Source organism: Sparus aurata, chromosome 10 (genome assembly GCF_900880675.1).
Source record: "Sparus aurata chromosome 10, fSpaAur1.1, whole genome shotgun sequence".
In the NCBI taxonomy this organism is placed as follows: Eukaryota; Metazoa; Chordata; class Actinopteri; order Spariformes; family Sparidae; genus Sparus; species Sparus aurata.
In genome coordinates, this window is record NC_044196.1 from 16,915,757 (window position 1) to 16,937,551 (window position 21,795).

Consider the following 21,795-nt stretch of genomic DNA (forward strand, 5'->3'; position numbering starts at 1 on the left):
CTGCAGACCAGACAAACTGAGGTTGACTGTAATCAGTGTAATACACTGGATCTCCTCTTCCAGCTCTGCACACATATCCTGCTGTGTGTGTCTGTCCATGAACAATGTAGGAATCCTGTTCAGTCCCACTGCTGCTGCCAGGTAGCAGCTCATAGCTGTAGGTGTTGTCTGATGGATGAGGAACAGTCTTATACCAGTAGAACCTCCATCCTGCAGATTGATCTTTAACACTGCAGTTCAGAGTTACTGAGGCTCCAGCACTCAGCCATGATGGAGACACATTGAGGACAGACTGGGGTTCTGTTGGAAAATGATTTTTCAGAATTAAAACATGTATTGATAGAGGATCAAATACATTCTGCACAGTCAGTACATACTTTAGATTTACTTTAAAATATATATGATCCAAAACAGCCTTTTAATGAGCTGTATAATCTTCACTTTGAAAGAAATGTGATGTGACTTACTGTCTGATACTGTCAGTTTGATGACATCACTCCACTCTGTTGAGGAATATGAGTCTCTTCTTCCTTTACACCTGTATTCTCCAATGTCAGCCTCAGTAGCACTGATAATTCTGTATTCATTGTATGTTGAAAGTGTGTTTATGTTGTCTTTAGTCCATTCATATGTCCATTTTTTATCTCCATCTCCCTGGATCTCACATCTGAGAGTGATCGTCTCTCCTCTGTATATTTCAGACCAGTTTGGCTGCAGAGTCACAACAGCCTTGTTTGGAACTGTTCATGTTCAAGAATTCACAGTAAGGAAACAAAATGACAAAAAGTGAAATCTACATCATGTTTATTTTTCTAATCAATCAACAAATATGAATGAAATATATGTAAAATATCAAACTCACCATTTTTGTAGACAGTGACTGAATCACTGTTCTCTGTGTAGTAAACTGGCTCTCCTCTTCCTCCTCTGCACCAGTAGACTCCTCCCTCTGAGACTCTGATTGGTCCAGCTGAGAGTTGAGAGGTCAGAGGTTCAGATGTTTTCTCTCCTCTGTACCAGAAGTATTTCCAACCAGATGATGATGGGTTCACAGAGCAGGTCAGGGTCACACTGCCCCCTACAGGAATGTCTCTGTCATCAGCCCTCAGTTCAGCCTTTGGTCTGTTTGCTGTTTGATTTAGAACAAAGACATAAAAAAGGAAATTAATGTCCTTGTGATTTATTTTAGTTCATATAGACAAGAAATACTTGAACTGTAAGACTTAAATTTGCATTAATATTGACACTGAATTAATGTATAAATACTGGACACACATGAGTTTAAACCTGGCCAAGGAGCTCTCTTACATGTCATGCCTCTCTCTCTTTTCCTGGGTTTCTTAATGAATTAGCTGCTGCACTACTGAATGTTACATTTGTGAAGGTAAAACCTTGTGTTTAAGTGTTGAAGAGCCAAGTTGAACACTTTCACTGTGGTTTTTCATTGTTGAAAGACAACTGTTTAATGATCAATGATGTGTAGCCTCTTATCCTTTGCAGGCTCACAGGGTGATTATCCCAGCTCACATTTGATGAGAGCGAGGTTACATCCTTGACAGACTGTCAGTCTATCACAGAGTGAACACTTAACACAGACAACCACTGACACTATCACTTACAGGAAGTGTAGACTACTCAAGTGATTCATCTGAACCAGAGATACTCATTGCGTGGCTCGCGAGCCACATGCGGCTTGTCAAGCTTTAATTGGTGGCTCGCATGTTAGCTTATAACAATATGGTAACACAGCCAATACATTTTTTCAAATGTGCTACATAAAAATACAATGAACACTGCATTACAAAACGCAAACATCTGCATTATACTTCTCCATTCATCTTGATTAATGGTGTTTCCTAAAGGGGGCACTGGCAAACCTGGCAAACCTGGATCGATTTCTAATATAAAAAGGGCACAAACCAGCACAAAAACCAGACGGAAAGATGTACAATGTTGTAATGAATTGTGAGGAAAAGAGTCTGAGGAAGCAGCTAACGAAAATCAACATGAAGACGCCGGAGAGGGGACGAGCAGGCAAAGTCAGGTGTATCCTCTCTCATTCCAACCATCACACAGCTCTGCCCTGGTAATCGTGCCGCTCTGGAGAGTGAAATAATTGAGCTGCAAACAAATGACATTCTACAAGTTGAACTCGGAGCAGGTGTTGGCCACTTCTGGAGTTCGGTTTCTGAAGCAGACTTTCCCACTTTGAAACCACTTGTACAGAAAGTGATGTCTTTTTTCATGAGCACATACACCTGTAAGTCAACATTTTCAACCGTGAACACTATTAAGAGGAAACAGAGAAACCGACTGACCCACGCTCATCTTGAATGCCTCACTTTGATTGCAACAACAAACTACAAATACAACATGAGGAAAGTGGACGCTGCCGCTCATCACAATATTAATGTAAACATGGTCTTAATTGAAAATGTATTGGCTGTGTTGTTTCTTTTTTTGTATGATGTCCAATTTATATGTAGAAATGCACATTTGCAAAGGTGACTTTGTATGTTGTCGTAAAAGTGGCTCTCCCCTTGATTTTGATTTTGCTGTGGCTCTTGCGAAAAAAAATTGTGAGGATCACTGATCTAAACCAACCTGACTGCTGATTAACCTGAGTTAACTCAACCAGTTGGCTGAATGTGTCTTTCACACCCAGAACCTTCTTACTGTGGAGAACAGTGTTAAAGTGCAGCATCATTCCAGCCTGGAAGTTATTTGAGGTGCTTTCGTCGTTCCTAATGGAAAAACTACAGAACTCTGATTACTGGCTGTTTTTCAGTTATTTTGTTCCAATGCTAAAAAAATATCTCCCAAAAGAATCATTCAGATCATTTAAAAGACTCCATTACTTTTGGAGAGAAATGTTTCCTGCTGTTTAATTTAGATCACTGAAAACATTAAAACATTTTCAGTATGAATGACAGATAGTCCAACTTACATGATACTGTCAATGTGATGACATCACTCCACTCTGTTGAGGAATATGAGTCTCTTCTTCCTTTACACCTGTATTCTCCACTGTCAGCCTCAGTAGCACTGATAATCCTGTATTCATTGTATGTTGGAGGTGTGTTTAAGTTGTCTGGTAACCATTCATACGTCCACTCAGTGTCTCCTCCATCTTTGATCTCACATCTGAGGGTGATCGTCTCTCCTCTGAATATCTGAGGCCAGTTGGGTTGAAGTGTCAAAGTGGCCCTGTTGGAAACTGTTGACATAAAAATACACAGTTAGGATTCAAACAGGATTAAACACTGAACAGATAAAATGCCATCATCTTCTGTTGTTATCACTGTATTCATCATGTGAATGCATGTTGTTCTGTTTCAAAAATCAAATCATTTAGTTCAGGCACTAGACTGTTTTGACCACAGCAATATGGAAGAACATTTTCATCATCCCTCTTTGTTAGTCTTGTAATGTCTAGTTCATCATGCAGGCTGGATTCTGTGATTTTTTAAAATGGTTTGGTAAAAGGCGTTTATGAACATACCAACACATTTTTAACATTAGAATTTAAAGATTGTTCTGCTTAAAACCTTGTTAAAATAAAAACATGTAGTAATTTGGCATTAATAACATTTCAGTCAGACAACTCACGTTTGAAATGTTTATTACAAAGCAGAACATAGTAAGAATTTGGCGTCTAGGCTCTGACCTGATTACTCCCTGCAGATATGTTTACATGAGATATTGAGTGATGATTAAATATATTCCCCTGGCAGAGCCTGCAGGTGAATGTTGGGGTGGTGGTGGAGCTGAAGGAGCAGGGAGCGATGCTTGTGCAGGGCATCAGCGGAATGACAAGCCAGAGGGAGAGAAGGGACATTTTGCAGCTTAAATAGCCTACTCAATAGAGAGGGTGCGTTTGTAAGATGGTCTGGAGAGTGAAGCATGTCACGTGTGTCAGTGCAGCTCGAGTTGACTGCCTGAACTAGCTCGCAGGCGTCACTTCATTACTCCCAGCACAACATGATGATTGTGTGTTTTCTCAGCCACCTCCACTTCCTCTTGTTCACAACTACAGTATTAGCAGCAGTACGGAGTAAACTTTTCCTCATGAACAATCTCATTACAAAATATGATTTGCACAAGATATACAAAAGGGGTAATAAGGAAATATTTCTATAGAACTTTTAAATATATGTAACAAAACAACACAGGTTCCATTCCACCTGTTTAAATCTAGAATAAATCAAGACAAAACAGTGTCAACCACTGAAAACCATTTGGCAGAACAGAGTACATTCAGCTCTATATCTTATTCTTGCAATGATAAAGTATATTCAAACATTGTTTTTTTTTCTTTTTTTCAGAAAAGTCAGAGGTTGGACTATCATGACTAACAATCACTTTCCCTTCACACGTTGGTCATTGTTTAAGAACATAAAGACTGTAGTTTTTTTTATTCCATTAGAAAATACTAAACTCACCAGTTTCCTCAATGACAACTGCATTACTTTCAGGTGTGATGACATTTGGTTCTCTTTTCCATCCTCTGCAGGTGTATTTACCTCCTTGGGAGATAACTCTGTTTGATTCTTTAGGAGAAGTTTCTCCAGCAGAGTCTGACATCTGTCCGAACCACTCATATGTGAATCCAGCAGGATCCTCCACAAAACATGTCAGTGTCACTCTGCCCCCCAGTGGTATGATTGTCCTGTCTGCTGTCAGTGTGACTCTACGTCTACCTGCTGTTTGGTTTCGAAAAACAATAAAACAAGGAAATTACTGTCATGGACATGTCATCAAAAATGTTTTTTATATTTTTACATAACTCAATTTTTTCAATGAGCTGATGTGTTGAACAGTTGAAAGTTGTTCATATCAACATAAATATGTTTCAATACTAAACACATTTCTAGAGACCATTAGTAGTAAAAGGCTGATAGTGCATGTACCCAATATCTGAAATAATAACTAATTGTTTGGATTCTTGGTGCAGCATTTACAATAATTATGTTTTTTTCATCACAGTGAGACAGCTTCTTACCTTTCACTCTCAGCTCTTCTTCTTCAGATTCTGTCCCATCAGCAAACTTACACTTGTAACTGCCCTCATCTGACACTGACACTGGATCAATGGTCATTTCTCCTGTTGTGGATAACTGATGGTTTCTGTCATTTTCAATGGGTGATGCATCTTTGAAAAAGGTAGCTCTCATCGTACGTTGTGAAGTACGATGTTTACAGCGCTGAGTCACCAAGTCTCCTTCAAACAAAGTGTATTCAGGAACTTCCAGGACTGCATCAGCATCTATGTAACAGAGGTAGAGAGATGTTTTATTAATACATTCAATCAATAGAACATTTGATTTATCAGATAACATACAAGTTATTTAGCTGTGATATTATATCAATACTAAATATTTGATGATTTTAATCAAACATAGACTTTAGAGTAATAAAGTTTAAAGACAGAAATGATGCCAAAGAGCATTGAAACTGTTCTGGAGGTTTGTACTCTTCAAAGACGTACGACTACCGAGATTATTCAAGACACTTTAGTTTGGTTTATGGTTTGTTTGTGAAGCATTTGGCAACTTGAGACTGTTGCAGCTCCCAGAGGACCCAGAGGTAATACCAAGAAACACAGCATGAGGCAGCAAACACACCATGTCACTGCCCAACATGAGTCAGTGAGTGACAGACTGTTGTAAGAGACTGTATCACCTGTTGGTTCTTTCCCCTCATCAGAGTGATCTTCTTCTCCATAATTCTGCCCTTAAAATGATTAAATAGGTAACAGACTCTTTGGTTAATTTACAGTTTCATATCAGGATCAACATCAGCTCTCCCCACAGAAATATGCAAAAGAAAGACCTGTGAACGAGTGAATTCTTTATCAGTAAAATCACCATTTTTGTGATCATATAATAGTTAGGTTTTGTTCATTTGATCTTTCTAACAAAGCAGCTTAAACAGCTTTTTCTACACAGCTTCAGTGACACAAACTAAAGCAGCTTTACAGTTACTAAACTGATTCTAGTGTGAAGTCAGTGGTATCATGCAGAGCTACGCTTTCCAAGTAGCTTCCTTTAACAACTGAGCACTAATCCAGTCATTTCATAATGTGCACTGAGTAAAATGAAACATATATGGAAAAACACAACTGCAGAAACAAGTGATCAAGAGTGACACAGTAGGAGACATATAGGACAAACATAATCAGTCAATATAGAAAAGATAACTAGTCACCTTCAGCATGTCCGTACAGGAGTGTATTCAGCACTAAAATAAAGATTCAAACTTCATTAGACCAGAATCAAATACAAAATCCAGGTGGAGTTTCATCAGTGGCAACTATTGTTTATCAATCAACAGTATCACACATTTCTGTGATGATATTCTGCTACACAGTTACAGAGGTGGGAAACACATTTAAAACTCTTCAATATATAGAGGCTGAGTAAAATAAGCAGTACATGTAATTCCACAGCTATATACATAATTACATCATATACTGTACATGCATTGTCCAGGTATGTGACAATGCATGGATCATCTGTCAGCTGTCATGTCACTCAGCTTAAACTGATGTTTTATTTCAAGAAACTGCTGCAGCCCATCTGACCATTTCTTATTGTTTTCAACAACACCTGTGCAGCTGTAGTCGACAGGCACTATCCCATGTTTCTCTTTGATATACTGATGATCCTACTTAACATAATCCTCCAATCTGAACCAAGACAAATCAGCAACAAAGGTCATGTGTCTACAACTACTACACTGATATAAATACTGAACATCACATAGAAATTCACAGATGTACTCACAGAATAACCCGAGCACACCGAGCAGAGTGTGCCCCATCTTCACATCCAGCACCCACACTGTCGGCACTATCTTACAAATGTGAGTACAGAGTTTTTCATCAACTTCCTCGTCTGAGTGCAGTTCTCACTCTGTTCTTACCTTTCACACAGAGAACTGCAGTGGCTTTGACCACAGCACACTTTGACACGTTTACATTTCCTGTCCACTGTGAATAATTATGTTCATCTCTCTTGCAAAGGTTTGTTCCTCATCCTTATTTCACATCCAAAAAACACAAGATCATCGGATTTAATCATATTACATCACACTAACATTTTATTGTTAACTAATCTGTACATGTTATGCTGTATTTTAGTGAGGGTGTGTGTTGTGTGTCCACACAGTGCAGTCAGAAAGTATTCAGGTACCTCCACCTTTATCACATTTTGTTATGTTGCAGCATTATGCTAAAATCTGTTACATTCTATTTTCCCTCATCAATCTACGCTCAGTAACTCATGATGTCAAAGTAGTAGTGACTGGTGAGAGACAATGGAACAGAGGGGAGCTTTCTGCTCTCTTCATGCTCACTTCTGTTCATGAGAACTGTTGGTCCCCGAGCTCAGCCACTTCCTGTGGCTGAAGTTGTGGCAAAACCACCTTAAAGTGAGACCATGTAAAGATTCTGTGCTGGGTGGGGAGGAGACACTATTGTCTACAGTACTGTCTTTAAATTGTGTAGTATCACGTACTAACATCTTATTGCAGGTATATTTGTGCATTTTATGCAGTAAATGCTGACACTTTGTGCATCCACATTGCCTGTGTTATGTGTACACTATGTCACAAATACAATTTTGTTTCAAATACTACATCAGGAAATACTCACCAGAGTAAAACAGCTGTTTCTTGTTTGACTTCACAATAAGGAAGTTTTGAAAGTGGTGTTTTATTCAGTTAAAGAATTAAATGTTGACAAGTTAGAATAGATTATCAGTCAGGTGTCTTCAGATATTAATCTAAAAAGGCCAAGTATTGCATTGTGTCAGTATCAGGTAGTGTAGTTTGACGCCTCCCTGTGGTGATCTGTAGAAAAAGCTTTTATTTTACCTGCACAGTGACTGGAGTCTATCAAGTACACTGACTGACTTACTCATCAACCTGATGATGTTCATTTAAAATAAACTTTAAACACTTCATTGACCTGTCTCTGTCTTAACTTAAATCACATCTCCTTATCATTGCTACCTGGTAAAGTCACATCGGTACACTGTATTAGAGGGCTGCATTGGGATTGGGTCCTGCCTGGTCCCGCGGGACCCAACCCACATCTCGCGGGAGTGGGCGGTTTGAACTTTGCTGCGGGCGGGAACGGGCAGCTAAAACAAACACTGCGGGAGCGACAGGATGACGGAGTCAACAAATGAAGTAGAAAAAAAGCTAAAAAAGGTCTCTACAACAGAAAAAATAAGCAAGGCAAGTCTGACATTTGGAAAAGCTTCTCAATTGTGTGACGGTGCAAAGTTTTGATAAAACAAAGTGATATTTAAATTTATTGTGTACCGTTTTCTATCTGCTGATTGTGTTCTCATTATTGTTTCTTATTCAGGTCTGTCTTAGAAAAGAGACATTAAACCTCAATCACTGCGTGATTATATAAAGGTAGAAAAATAAATAAAATACAGAGGAGGAGAATAGAAAATGAAACAGCCTTTATTTCATTAAAAACTAAATGAAAACAACTAAATAGGAGCGCAATTACTGACCAGTGCCTCAAAAGACACGCAGCCCAGGGAAACGAAACAAACAACCCCATGAGTCTCTTTATTAGTAGCCTTCTCATTAATAGTTTTCTCCTGCGGGACAGGAGAAGACACAAAATCAATGCATCTCTATTATTGTGCGGGCATAAATTCTCAGAGTTTTGCAGGTGCGGGCAGGAGTGGACATACACATTGCGGGTGCGGGCGGTAATGGTCAGAAATTCAGCGGAGCGGGCAGGAGCGGGATGAAGAAAAGAGTCCCACGCAGGGCTCTACACTGTATTACCATCCTTTAAGAAGAAGAAGACTTTCTGTACAGCTCAGTGCTTCACCAGACATTAAAGACTGGTTGTCTGGAGTTTAAAAGGACTGGGATGACGGGGTTCACCTGCAGATGTTTGCCATTAGGGAAGTGGTACAGGAGTCTCTTGGTCCTTGAGAATTGGTGTTTGCCAGATGGTGTCGCTGTCCGGTGCTGAAGTGACGTGATGTTGATGTCTGTGATCACAACTCGTCAAACAGCATCCATATCGAGTATATAAATGGTCTGCATTTTTATAGCGCTTTTCCAGTCTAATACATGCCACATTCACCCATTCACACACACATTGATACACTGATGACAGAGGCTGCCATGCAAGGCGCCAACTGCTCATCATGAGCAATTTGGAGTTCAGGATCTTGCTCAAGGACACTTCGACATGCAACTAGGGGGAGCCGGAATTCGAACTGGTGACCTTCCGATCACTAGATCTACCCACTGAGCCACAGCCGCCACATCCAGATAAACGTTGCAGTCTATGCAAGAAGTCAGTTCAGATCAGGTCTTCTTGCAGGTCATGCGTTTCAAAGTCTGATGAATGTTGTCTTCTCTGGTTTGCCTTTCTGTGCAGCCTATCTCGATGAGCTTGTGGTCTGTTCGGAGTCATGTGTTGAACACGTGGAGCAGCTGAGCTTGGTTAAAGTTAAAACAGGACACATGAGGCAGAACTTCAAAATAAAACAGGAAACAACAAAACTTGAAACCATGAGATAAAATACAAATTAAAGTTACATTATGTAGAAATTGGAATTGTGTATGATTTGGCACCTCCCCACAGTTTATGAGTGCAACAACACTGACGTAAATCTCAGGTGTGTAACAAACTCTCAGATGTAATGTAGCTGCTGACTACAAACAGAACTCATTACGTCATAACAATGTTGTGTGTTGAAATCTTGTATGTTGAAGTCAACATGTATGTAACGCTGTGATCCTACCCTCTCACTGAAGGTACACAGTGTACATGTGTACAAGTTACATAGAACCAGCAGGATGTTTGGATGAAAAAGACAAACACTTTAAGACACACTGACATTAAGGGACATGATCATTGCTACAGGGCTCTGTGGCAGTTTGGCTGTGCAGTCAAAAAAGGAATTAAAAACACAACTGACAGCTTACTGCTGGAAAACAAACTGTTTATTGATGTAGAAAATATTAAAAAGATTTTAAAATGCGATGAATATAAGATAATTTGAGGTGAAAAAATACACACAATACCTCTCAGTTAACTTAAAAATGACAGAGAGAAAACATACATACTGTACATGCAATAGGAGATGTTGTTTGATAGCAGATTATTACTTATATCAAAAGTCAGTGTTGATGTCTATCCTGGATCTAACACTTAACAAAGACGCTGACTTTAAAGCTTGTACCCTGCTACACAAGCTCAAACATATTGTATCAAAGTTGCATTCAATGTTTCCTACAAAAACTGAACAAAAACAAAAGGTGACAACATAACTGTAAAAATGAAAAGTAATGATGAAGTGAGTAAATAAAACAGGGATTCTGCTTCAGTAGTCTTGTGCTAAAAGAGACAATAATAAAATCCATATGAAGCCATTATTTTACATCATCTGCTAACAAATGAACTGTACAGAATACTGAGCATGTCTCATATTTCTACAGCAGTCTAATGAAATGTTGTCAGCTGTAATAAAAACTTTGTTCTTTACCTTTAACCTCACATATAATGGTTACCTTTTCACCTTGCATAGCCATCGCTCACCTTACATACTGACATTCTCTTTTGACCTTACATATTATTACACCTGAGAATATGTGTGAGTTATGATGTGACCTGAGCGTGAACTTGTGTCAGTAACAATCTGACGTGTGGTCAGCAGTGACCTCGGCTCATTTAAAGGAACTGTGTTGGTCCAGAATAAACGTTCTGTTCTCAGGACACTTATCAGTTCACCGTAGGTACTGAGGTGTTTTCAACCGCGTCTCATCTTCTGCTCTGAACCTCCCTTTGTGTCTTATTATCATAGTATTCTATAAACTGAGACTTTCTCTGTAGCTCTTTGTCAGACTCAGCCAGAACGCCCTGATGTGAAGAGCGCTGACCTTTCAGCTGAAACTGATTGACTCTGTTATTCTCTATTTTTCTATCTTACTTTACAGAATACTGTTTGTTATTTGGACAACACAGCTGCACACAGTGATTCCATAAAAGCTGTCAAAGTACACAGATGTAGTTTTCATGTTGTCGTCCGTTCCATTGGTTTAGTTGGTGCAGATTTCTTTATTGGCCTGAAAGAAAAAGCAAAGTAAACAAAAAAAGAGATTCAGGTTGATTTATGAAACTGTCCTCTCTCTTGCCCCTTCTCTCTCCCTCCCCCTCTCTTCCTATCTTTCTCCCCCCTTCACTCCCCTCTCTCTTTCTCTTCTCGACCCCCTCCCTATCCCCCATAACCATTGTCTCACCCTCTCCCTCTCTTTCTCTCCCCCCCCCCTCTTTTCTTCCCTGGTTCTCTCTCCCTCCAATCTCTCTCTCAACAACCTTCTCTCCCCCTCTCTCTTTCTCTCCCCCTCTCTCCCTATGCTCCTCTCAACCTTCTCTCTCTTCCACCCTCCCCCTCTGTTTTTCTCTCCCTGCCACTCTCCCAATACAGAATTGACTCTTAGCAGTGTTTTTATGATCAATAATGTGATAACCATTGTCTCTCCCTCTCTCCTCCCAGTTCAGCAAGTGAGTGTGCTTCCATCTTTTGTACGTTTATTTGTGTGTTTATTTGCATATTTGCTTGTTTGTTTGTCAGTTTTTGTACTGCAGTTGTATTTTGTGTTCTAGTTTTAGCGGAGCGGTAACGACCGGCTTCGGCTGGAAGTTATGCCGACTCACGGAGTTGGAAGCGTGGGGCTGGAGACGCTCACACGCAGACACGGAGTCAAACTTTGTCCGACTGTTAATTGCTCTGTGGAGGATTGCAGTTTAGCAATCGGAGAAATAGTCGGTTAGGACGGTATAAAGTCTGCATCAAGGATGAACAATGGAGTCGTTATTTTTTGGACAGTATTGATAAAGTAAGCACGGTTGTTGAACGAGGTGTAGTGATCCAGGACACCTTTGTTCAGGTGGTGCCGCTGGTTAATCCAGCCAAAAAGATCATTCTGTCCAAAGTTCCTCCGTTCATTAGTGATGAAATGTTGAAGAGAGAACTAGCGAGACACAGACAGTTAATGTCTCCAGTCAAACTGATTCCTCTGGGCTGTAAATCTCCACACCTGAAACATGCTGTCTCCTTCAGAAGGCAGGTCTTTATGATTCTGAAAAACAACACTGAAGAGTTACACTTGATGTTGAAATTCAGAGTAGATGATTTTGATGATATTGTTTATGCGTCTTCTGAGAGGATGAAGTGCTTTGGCTGTGGAGTGGAGGGTCACCTCATCCGGACCTGTCCACAGAAAAACGATGCTGGTGCAAATAATGAGACTGCAGCAGCAGGTCCAGAACAACAAGACACACAGAACACACAACAGACTGAGCATCAAGGGGATGCTGGCTCAGGTTCTGGTGGTTCACAGGCTGGTGCTTCAAGTGCTGTTGGCATCGAGATGCTGCTGATCTAGGATCTGTCAATTCAGGTACAGCTAGTCTGGTTCCTGTTGGTTCAAGTGCTGCTGTGGAGGATACTGATCAGTCACACACTGACAGTAGAAACAGTAACACAGTCGACACACACACTGAAACTACGGAGGCAAAATGTGGGCTGGAGGAGGAAGGTGAAATGCCGATAGATGAACATTCTCTTAAAGACAATATGAAGAGAAAAGTGAGCAGTGATGCTTGTCAGCCTTCTGGGAAAGTGAAGAAAGTGTCTGTCTGCAGTCAGGTGAAAGTGAAGCTGATGAGGAGAGTGATGATGAGTCTGTAGCTTCCTCACAGACGTGGGCTAACAGCAGGAGTGGTTACTCTTTAATGAGTATTAAGAAGTGTTTGCAAAACACTAAAGGAGCCAGGAATGTTAAAGTTGAGAAAGTGTTTCCTGATCTACAACTGTTCATTGATTCAGTGAAGGCTATTAAGAGAAACATTGGAGTTCTGGGGGAGAAAGCTTTCACTGACCAGGAGACTTACCGCCTGAACAAACTGCTTCAAAAGGTCAAAAAGCAGTTGGATGATGATGAATGAGTTAAATAGTTATTCTTTTTTTTGCCTGTTTTGTTCACTCTTTTTTGTTTCACCCTTTATTTTTCTATCCTATGGGAGGCATAAGAATAAGCAGCTTGAATATAAATGGAGCAAGGGATGATGGGAAAACGGCGTCTCTTTTCAAGCTGTGTTCTCTCAAAAAGCTGGATGTTATTTTGGTGCAGGAGACACACAGTACTCCTGAAAACCAGACTGACTGGAGAACAGAGTGGACCGGTGAAACCTTCTTAAGCCACAAAACTAGTAGCAGTTGTGGGGTGGGAATTATTTTTTTCTAGACATTTTCTTCCTCAGTCTGTAGAAACTGAAGAAGTTATTAAAGACCGTCTGTTGAAAGTAAGAGCAGTGTGTGAAAACATAAAAATGGTGTTCATTAATATTTATGCTCCAGTTGTGGGAGTGGAGAGAGTCGTGTTTCTGGGTGTTTTAAATGAAGTGAGTGAGAAATGTAATAAAGAGGAATACACATGCTAAGGAGAACTCACTGTCTATGGCCAGACTCGATCGTTTTCATTGTTTTAAATATCATTTTAATGTATTTAAAAGTTGTGTTATCAGCCCTGTTGGCTTCTCTGATCACTCACTTGTGACAGCTTCTGTTTTTATAAAATGTGTAAAACCCAATAGTGCCTACTGGCATTTCAACACTGCCTTACTGGAGGATAAAAACTTCAAAGAAACTTTTGTCTTTTTTTGTGAAAACCACCAAAGTTTGAAATCTGAGTTTGTGTCTTTACAACAGTGGTGGGACTTTGGTAAAGACCAAATTAGGCAATTTTGTCAGCAGTACGCTCAGAATGTCACAAGGACCTTGATAAGTTCAGTAAGGGCTCTAGAGTCTGAAGTGGAGGAACTCCGAGACCTAGCTGAAGCCACCGGAGATCAGAACCAGACTGAGACACTGAAAGTAAAAAAGTCTCTTTTAGCCAACTTGCTGGGTGTCTCAGCTCGGGGGGCTCTGGTTAGGTCCCGCTTTCAAAATGTAGCTCAGATGGATGTTCCATTACATTTCTTCTTCGGTCTGGAACTTAAGAATGGACAGAAGAGGTTCATTCATAGCTTAAGGTCTGACACTGGGCAGGTGCTGACTGATCACACTGAAATCCCAAAATATGCTGTCAGCTTTTACAGTGAGCTGTTTAAATGTGAGCATAGAAAGGAGCAGGCAGCGTGTCACAGTTTCTACACTGGACTTCCTCAGGTTGAGCAGCAGAGTCATGTAGAGCTGGAAGCAGCTCTCTCCTCTGATGAGCTCTATGCTGCTCTGCAGAGCATGCAGAGTGGAAAAGCTCCAGGAATAGACGGTTTACCTGTTGACTTTTAGAAGTCTTTCTGGTCGGTCGTGGGGCGGGATCTGCTTTCAGTACTGAGTGACAGTCTCAGTGGAGGTTGGCTGCCGCTGAGTTGTAGGAGAGCGGTCCTGACCTTACTGCCTAAGAAAGGTGACCTGCAGCTCATTAAAAACTGGAGGCCTGTGTCGCTGCTCTGCTCCGACTATAAGCTCCTTTCCAAGGTGTTGGCGACCAGGCTGAGCAGAGTAATGGAACAAGTGATTCAGTGTGATCAGACCTGCTGTGTCCCAGGCAGCCTGATTTCTGATAATATCATTTTGATTCGTGACGTTTTAGAGATCAGTAAACTGTTTGGCCTCAAAGCTGGCATCATATCGATTGATCAAGAAAAAGCTTTTGATCATGTTGAACATGAATATTTATGGCTTACACTGAGTTCCTTTGGTATTAGTCCTGGTTTTATTGATAAGATAAAGGTTTTATATTGTGACTTTCAGAGCATCTTGAAGATAAATGGTGGTTTGAGTGCTCTGTTTCAGGTTCAGAGGGGAGTTAGACAAGGCTGCGCCCTCTCCAGCATGTTATACTCCTCAGCAACTGAGCCTTTGTTGCACAAACTTATAGCTGACCTTCAGGGACTGGCTATTCCAGGTTGCAATGCACCTTTAAAGTTGTCAGCCTATGCAGATGACGTGGTCATCCTGGTAGACAGCCAGCAGGATACTGATGTATTGGTAAGAGATGTGGTTCAGTTCGGCTCAATATCTTCAGCCAAAGTCAACTGGGACAGAAGTGAAGCTCTCAGTGTTGGTGGAGTGGAGAAAAAGCTCAGTTTGCCTGGAGGGTTGATCTGGAAGACGGGGGGGCTGAAATATTTAGGAGTGTTTTTAGGTGATCCTTCATTTGTTCTTAATAACTGGGAGAATGTTCTCAAAAAAGTGAAAGGTCGTCTTGCGAGGTGGAGATGGATTAAAACAAAAATGTCATACAGAGGTCGAGTTCTCACTATCAACAATTTAGTATCGTCCACTTTATGGCATCGCCTGTCATGTGTTGATCCCCCACCTGATCTGCTGTCAAAGATCCAGGCTCTCTTTGTGGATTTCTTTTGGGACAAACTACACTGGGTGCCTCAGAGTGTGCTGTATCTGCCAAGGAATGAAGGAGGACAGGGCCTGATCCACCTGAGCAGCAGGGGGGCTACTTTCAGGTTCCACTTCTTACAGAGGTTTCTGTGTGGCCCTGCTGATTTAGTGTGGAGGCCGCTGGCTTGCACCACTTTAAATAGGTTAGGTGGACTTGGACTCAACAGATCTTTGTTTCTAATGGATTTAAAGCAGCAGAACATAAAGGAATTACCTGTTTTTTTTATCGTGGACTGTTTAAGGTGTGGAGTTTTTTAAAGAAGAAGAGGCTGGGACACCACAGCTCAGTGTACTGGCTGCTCCAAGAACCAGTAGTCTGTGGGACCCGTTTCAGTCCAGGCTGTCAGGTGGGATCCACTATGCACAGGCAGATCTGTCTGTCTAATGTGGTGACTCTGGGACATGTAGTTCAGCTTGCAGGTGCAAACATGGACAATGCAACTCCTCTTGCTTTCCGCTTACAGGTGAAATCAACTGGAAGTGTCTCTGTGTTGCTCAGCAGATGGAGAGAAGCTCTCACAGACAGTGAGCGGGCTTTGTTACGGCAGTATTGTGGCGGCTTTATGAAACCTGATGAGAACGACGTTTTCCCTTCGGTGAGCATTTCCCCAGACTTCAGGGACTGTACAGGATCGCTCTTAAATAGTGGGAGTCCCTCTGAATTATCTTTTCAGGATGCAAATAGAAAATGAGTGTATAAAATGTTTGTCAGAGTTTTGCAGAGGGACAAACTGAATGGTAGAACTGACACTCCATGGAGAGCTCACTTAGGCCTGAGTGATGGTGTTGGACCTGAATGGAGAGCGCTGTACAAACCACCATTGATCAGAAGAGCTGCTGACCTGCAGTGGAGGGTTTTACATGGTATCATTGCTGTGAATGCATTTGTGTCTGTCATTAACTCTGATGTGGGTCATGTCTGTCCATTTTGTCCTCATGGTGAGACTGTTTTTCATTGTTTCATGGAGTGTTGTCGACTGCTGCCTGTGTTTGCGATGTTGGAACATATTTTCGGACTATTTGGGGAGTTCTTTTCAAAACAGATGTTCATTCTGGGCTACAGGTATTCTCAGAAGAAAAAAGACAAATGCCAGCTTCTACATTTCATTGTGGGGAGTGCAAAGATGGCCGTGTATCTGAGCAGAAGAAACAGAATAGAGACAGCTGTGGATGATGATGCTGTTTTCGTGTTTGTAAAAATGTTGAAAGCCCATTTAAAAATAGATTTGAATTATTATAGAATGATAAAAGATCTGGAAAAGTTTTCCAGTGTGTGGTGTTATAAACATGTGCTCTGCAGTGTTGTTGATGAAGAGCTGTTCTTTGGACGTGTACTGAGATGATTTGGATTCTATGAATCTATAATATATTGAACTTTTAATAAAGTACTGTTAAAATTCAATTCTCCCTTTCTCCCCCTCCTCTCTCTTTCTTACCCCTTCTCTCTCCCTCCCCCTCTCTCCCTGTCTTTCTCTCACCCATTTCTCCCTTCCCCCTGTCACCTCTGTCTTTCCCCCCCCAATCACTCTCCCAATAAAGAATTGACTCTTAGCAGTGTTTTTATGATGAATAAAATAATATTTGAGATTATTGGAATCATTTAAACTGTAAATATGTTTTAAACTTAAAGGATTTTCAATTAATCATTTACAGTTAATTGTCTTATTCTAGTATTTTTAACAGCTCCATGTTAAATAAAAAGGTATAAACTGTACCATGTTCAGCTTCTTGACAGCCTCTGATTGTTTCATAGAGACAAACATCACCTACAGAGAAATAAATATCAAGACAAGGTTAGTTTAATCAGTTTAACTGTTTACAACACATCAATCCTGTGAGACCTCAGATTGTTTTTATCATTTGAAATGTGTTTATAGGCTCAAAAAGACTGAGACCAGGCAACAGTTCTTCTTTGCATTTGTTTTTAAATGTAATAATATTTTTTTTATAGATAATTGCAGCTTAACATTTACAGCTTATTTGAGTTAAAGTTAATTCTTTAAGAATTCTGGTATTTATTCACCCACCTCCAGTCTTTTGTCTCGTTTCACTAACTAAGAAGTGGTTTAAGAACAGCTGATCGTCCTCGAGACGACTACAAGACAGCTTTCCTTTGTCAGACTTCACCTGATTGGATTCTTGTGTGTGTATTTATCAAATTCTGTATCTGTAATGAAGTTGCTTTTCTATCTTTCAGGGAACGAAGCTTGATTTATTGATCTTCTGATAGTGTGTGATGTGGAATTATCCATCCTATGAGTTTACATAAACAGCAGACTTGGTTTGTCAGAGATCTGTTTAGTTGACATTTCTACAGCAGCTTCTAACTGCTGAGTTTGCAAAGACCATGAGAGATATAAACTCATAGATCAGACGTCACTATGCCCTCATCCATACCTTATCAGGCCTAACCTTTATACAGGGTATGTACGACATCCTTCTCCCACAGTGTGGTCGGGTTGGGTCTGTCTGATCGTGCTTTGGATACAACTGATCCAGTTTCTGTGAAGTGTTTTAGAGTTTATATTGTTACATGCACTGCTCCTTTAGGAACCTGGAGTCTGGAAATGATTTGATGCTCAGACTCACACTTTCTTAGCACTTTCTGATTATTTCCAGGTTTACGTGACAATATTAGAGATTTTCAATGGTCTCAGACTTTTGGACTCAACTGTATAAGTATATAAGATTAGACTTATGATATTAGTTTAACTACTTACCATGGAGGAGAGTGGAGTAATGATCATTCTCAGAGTCCACATGTTCTGTGTTGGCGCTCTCAGACTGGACTGGTCTACAACACGTATCAGATACAATACATTTAAATAGAAACATAAAATGTGTTGATGTTATGTTCAACATGAGATGAGAGAGTGTTGCACCGACCTGACAAAACATGAATCTGTGAAAAGAGACATTTGTTGTTGGATGGTTGTTATACTGCTGCTCTATCTCATGAGATCAGAGTATGTGTGTCTATCTGAATAATTCAAAATCATCTAATAACAGAAGAAGAAGGTCTCACCATTGGACGCTCTGTAGAGAAACAAAACGAGCAGAGGAATAACAAGAACGATTCCACAAACCAGCCCAACAATCAACAGAACAGGAACTGAAGAGCTTTCAGGCCATGACACTGCTGTAAAAATAGTAAATATTAACTATTAATAAACTTATATAACATGTTTGTAAAACTGACTTTACAAAGTGCTTTAATTAATATCAGAGTCAACGGAATCCAACAGGTGAAGGTGTCTGAAACTAAAACTACTTTGAAATGAGTTCAGTCTTCAGCTGAATGTATTTCACACACAGAAACAGTTCACATCAAAAAGAAAATGCAGCAATCATTTTAATCCTACTCACCCTGAACTGACATCCAGCTCTGTGCTGACTCTTGTCCTGAGTGTTGACATTTGTAGAATCCTTCATCTGACTTTGACACTGCAGAGATATTTAACTCCCATCTGGTGTCATTTTGAATGAGTTTCTCATTGTGATAGAAAAACACAATGAAGTCAAATGTTTGACTTCTTAATTTGCAGCTCAGACTAACAGAATCTCCCTCAGTCACAGGACGGGCAGGGCTCAGCAGGATCATATTTTTATCTGTTAAACAGTCAAAGAATACAAGGTTTCCGTCAGAGATCAGCTGGTCGAGGAACTTGAGAATGAGTGGATGTAGAGAGATGAGAAAAGATACATATATATTTTATCTTCATACACCTTGTGTGTCTTACTGTTCAAGAACCCTTTCAGCTGCTGAATCTGCAACCTCACAGCTAAATGTCACTAAATCTTTCACACTGGACTCTAAATGGTGATCATGGACCTAAAAACTGAAGAACTGATCAGCCAAAAATCTATATTCTATATTTATAGATGGTTAAAATCACAGTGTGATTAAACACTTAACTATGTTCATTAAGTGAAAACAATTAATTACCAGAGAGATCATGAAGCAGAGTGTTGGGCAGAACTCTTAACATGTCAGTGTACTGTACTCCTCAACACACAATGGGATGTTTGAAATAATAAGTCAAAGAAAAACTAAATATGATAAAATCATACTCTGTATAGTGATGTTGACTGCGTTGCTGAACTCTCCTGATCCAGACTCACACCAGTACACTGCATCACTGAGCCAGTAAGTCTTTAGTTTGCATGTAGATCCAGTCATTGTCCCCCAGGTGGTGCAGTCTGACAGGTATCTGTCCTCAGGTGATAACCTCTTCACTCTCCACTCAGTAGAGTTTCCCTCACAGCTCAGTGAGACAGAGTCAGAGGTGAAGTGTTGAGCTCTGTCAGGACTCACTGTGAGAGACGCTGATGAGTGAAGATCTGAAAAACAACATGTGATAAGAGGTCAAACAGAGACAGAGATCTTTAGATATGAAATGTCACAATTCAAATATTCTTTAGTTTTGTTTTTGTTTCTGTAGCAACAAAGTTCAGTATTTTGGTCAAATTATGATTTCTACTTTGGTCTCTTGCTACAATTTTGAGTACAATTTAAATGACAGACAACCAAGTGAATACAACTACTCTAAGCATTAAGAAGAGCTGAGTATCCAAACTAAAAGTACTTTTTGCAAATGAAAGTAAGTAAATGGAAGGAATCATAGATCATAAAATCACAGTGAAAAAGAATTATTTGTTTACTGTGTGTTCATCATCATTTAGCAAAAAGATGAGCAGAGCTGATATAACATCTGTTCCTTAAGAGATAGAAACAGACTGACCTGCAGACCAGACAAACTGAGGTTGACTGTAATCAGTGTGATACACTGGATCTCCTCTTCCAGCTCTGCACACATATCCTGCTGTGTGTGTCTGTCCATGAACAATGTAGGAATCCTGTTCAGTCCCACTGCTGCTGCCAGGTAGCAGCTCATAGCTGTAGGAGTTGTCTGATGGATCAGGAACAGTCTTATACCAGTAGAACCTCCATCCTGCAGATTGATCTTTAACACTGCAGTTCAGAGTTACTGAGGCTCCAGCACTCAGCCATGATGGAGACACAGTGAGGACAGACTGGGGTTCTGTTGGAAAATGATTTTTCAGAATTAAAACATGTATTGATAGAGGATCAGATATATTCTGCACAATAAGTACATACTGAACTGTATAATTTTCTCTTTGAAAGAAATGTGATGTGACTTACTGTCTGATACTGTCAGGTTGAAGGGATCACTCCAATCTGTTGAAGACTTTTCACTTTTCTTTCTGCCCTTACACCTGTAGACTCCACTGAGGGACACATAAGCAAAACTAATACGGAGTTCATTAAGATTTGAAGGTTTTTCTGAGCTGGTTGTTCTCCATTCATACTCCCACTCAGTGTCTCCTCCACCTTTTATCTCACATCTGAGAGTGATCGTCTCTCCTCTGTATATTTCAGACCAGTTTGGCTGCAGAGTCACAACAGCCTTGTTTCGGACTTTTCATGTTCAAAAGTTCACAATAAGGAAAGAAAAAAAAAGTTAAATCTATATCGTCTTTTTTCTCTTCAATCAACAAATAGAAATTAAATATATATAAAATGTCAAACTCACCATCTTTGTAGATGGTGACTGAATCACTGTACTCTGTAAAGTAAACTGGCTCTCCTCTTCCTCCTCTGCACCAGTAGACTCCTTCCTCTGAGACTCTGATTGGTCCAGCTGAGAGTTGAGAGGTCAGAGGTTCAGATGTTTTCTCTCCTCTGTACCAGAAGTATTTCCAACCAGATGATGATGGGTTCACAGAGCAGGTCAGGGTCACACTGCCCCCTACAGGAATGTCTCTGTCATCAGCCCTCAGTTCAGCCTTTGGTCTGTTTGCTGTTTGATTTACAACAAAGACATAAAAAAGGAAATTAATGTCACTGTGATTTACTTCAGTTTATATAGTGCAGCCCCTACAGACAAGAAATATTTGAACTGTAAGACTTAAATTCACATTAATATTAACACTGAATCAATGTATAAATACTGGACACATATGAGTTTAAACCTGGCCAAGGAGCTCTCTTACATGTCATGCCTCTCTCTCTTTTCCTGGGTTTCTTAATGAATTAGCTGCTGCACTACTGAATGTTACATTTGTGAAGGTAAAACCTTGTGTTTAAGTGTTGAAGAGCCAAGTTGAACACTTTCACTGTGGTTTTTCATTGTTGAAAGACACCTGTTTAATGATCAATGATGTGTAGCCTCTTATCCTTTGCAGGCTCACAGGGTGATTATCCCAGCTCACATTTGATGAGAGCGAGGTTACATCCTGGACAGACTGTCAGTCTATCACAGAGTGAACACATAACACAGACAACCACTGACACTATCACTTACAGGAAGTGTAGACT

General features: G+C 40.2%; 1 protein-coding gene across 1 annotated transcript in view; it reads right to left on the reverse strand.

Moving 5' to 3' along the window:
- The window catches only part of LOC115589409 (uncharacterized), a 47,837-nt gene that overhangs the window by 23,485 nt on the left and 2,557 nt on the right, over positions 1-21,795 (reverse strand). The window contains exons 4-5 of the mRNA XM_030430251.1: positions 468-740; positions 1-300 (exon numbers count right to left, since the gene is read on the reverse strand). Of these exons, the coding sequence (XP_030286111.1) occupies positions 1-300; positions 468-740 (573 nt within the window). The remainder of the gene's footprint in view (positions 301-467; positions 741-21,795) is intronic.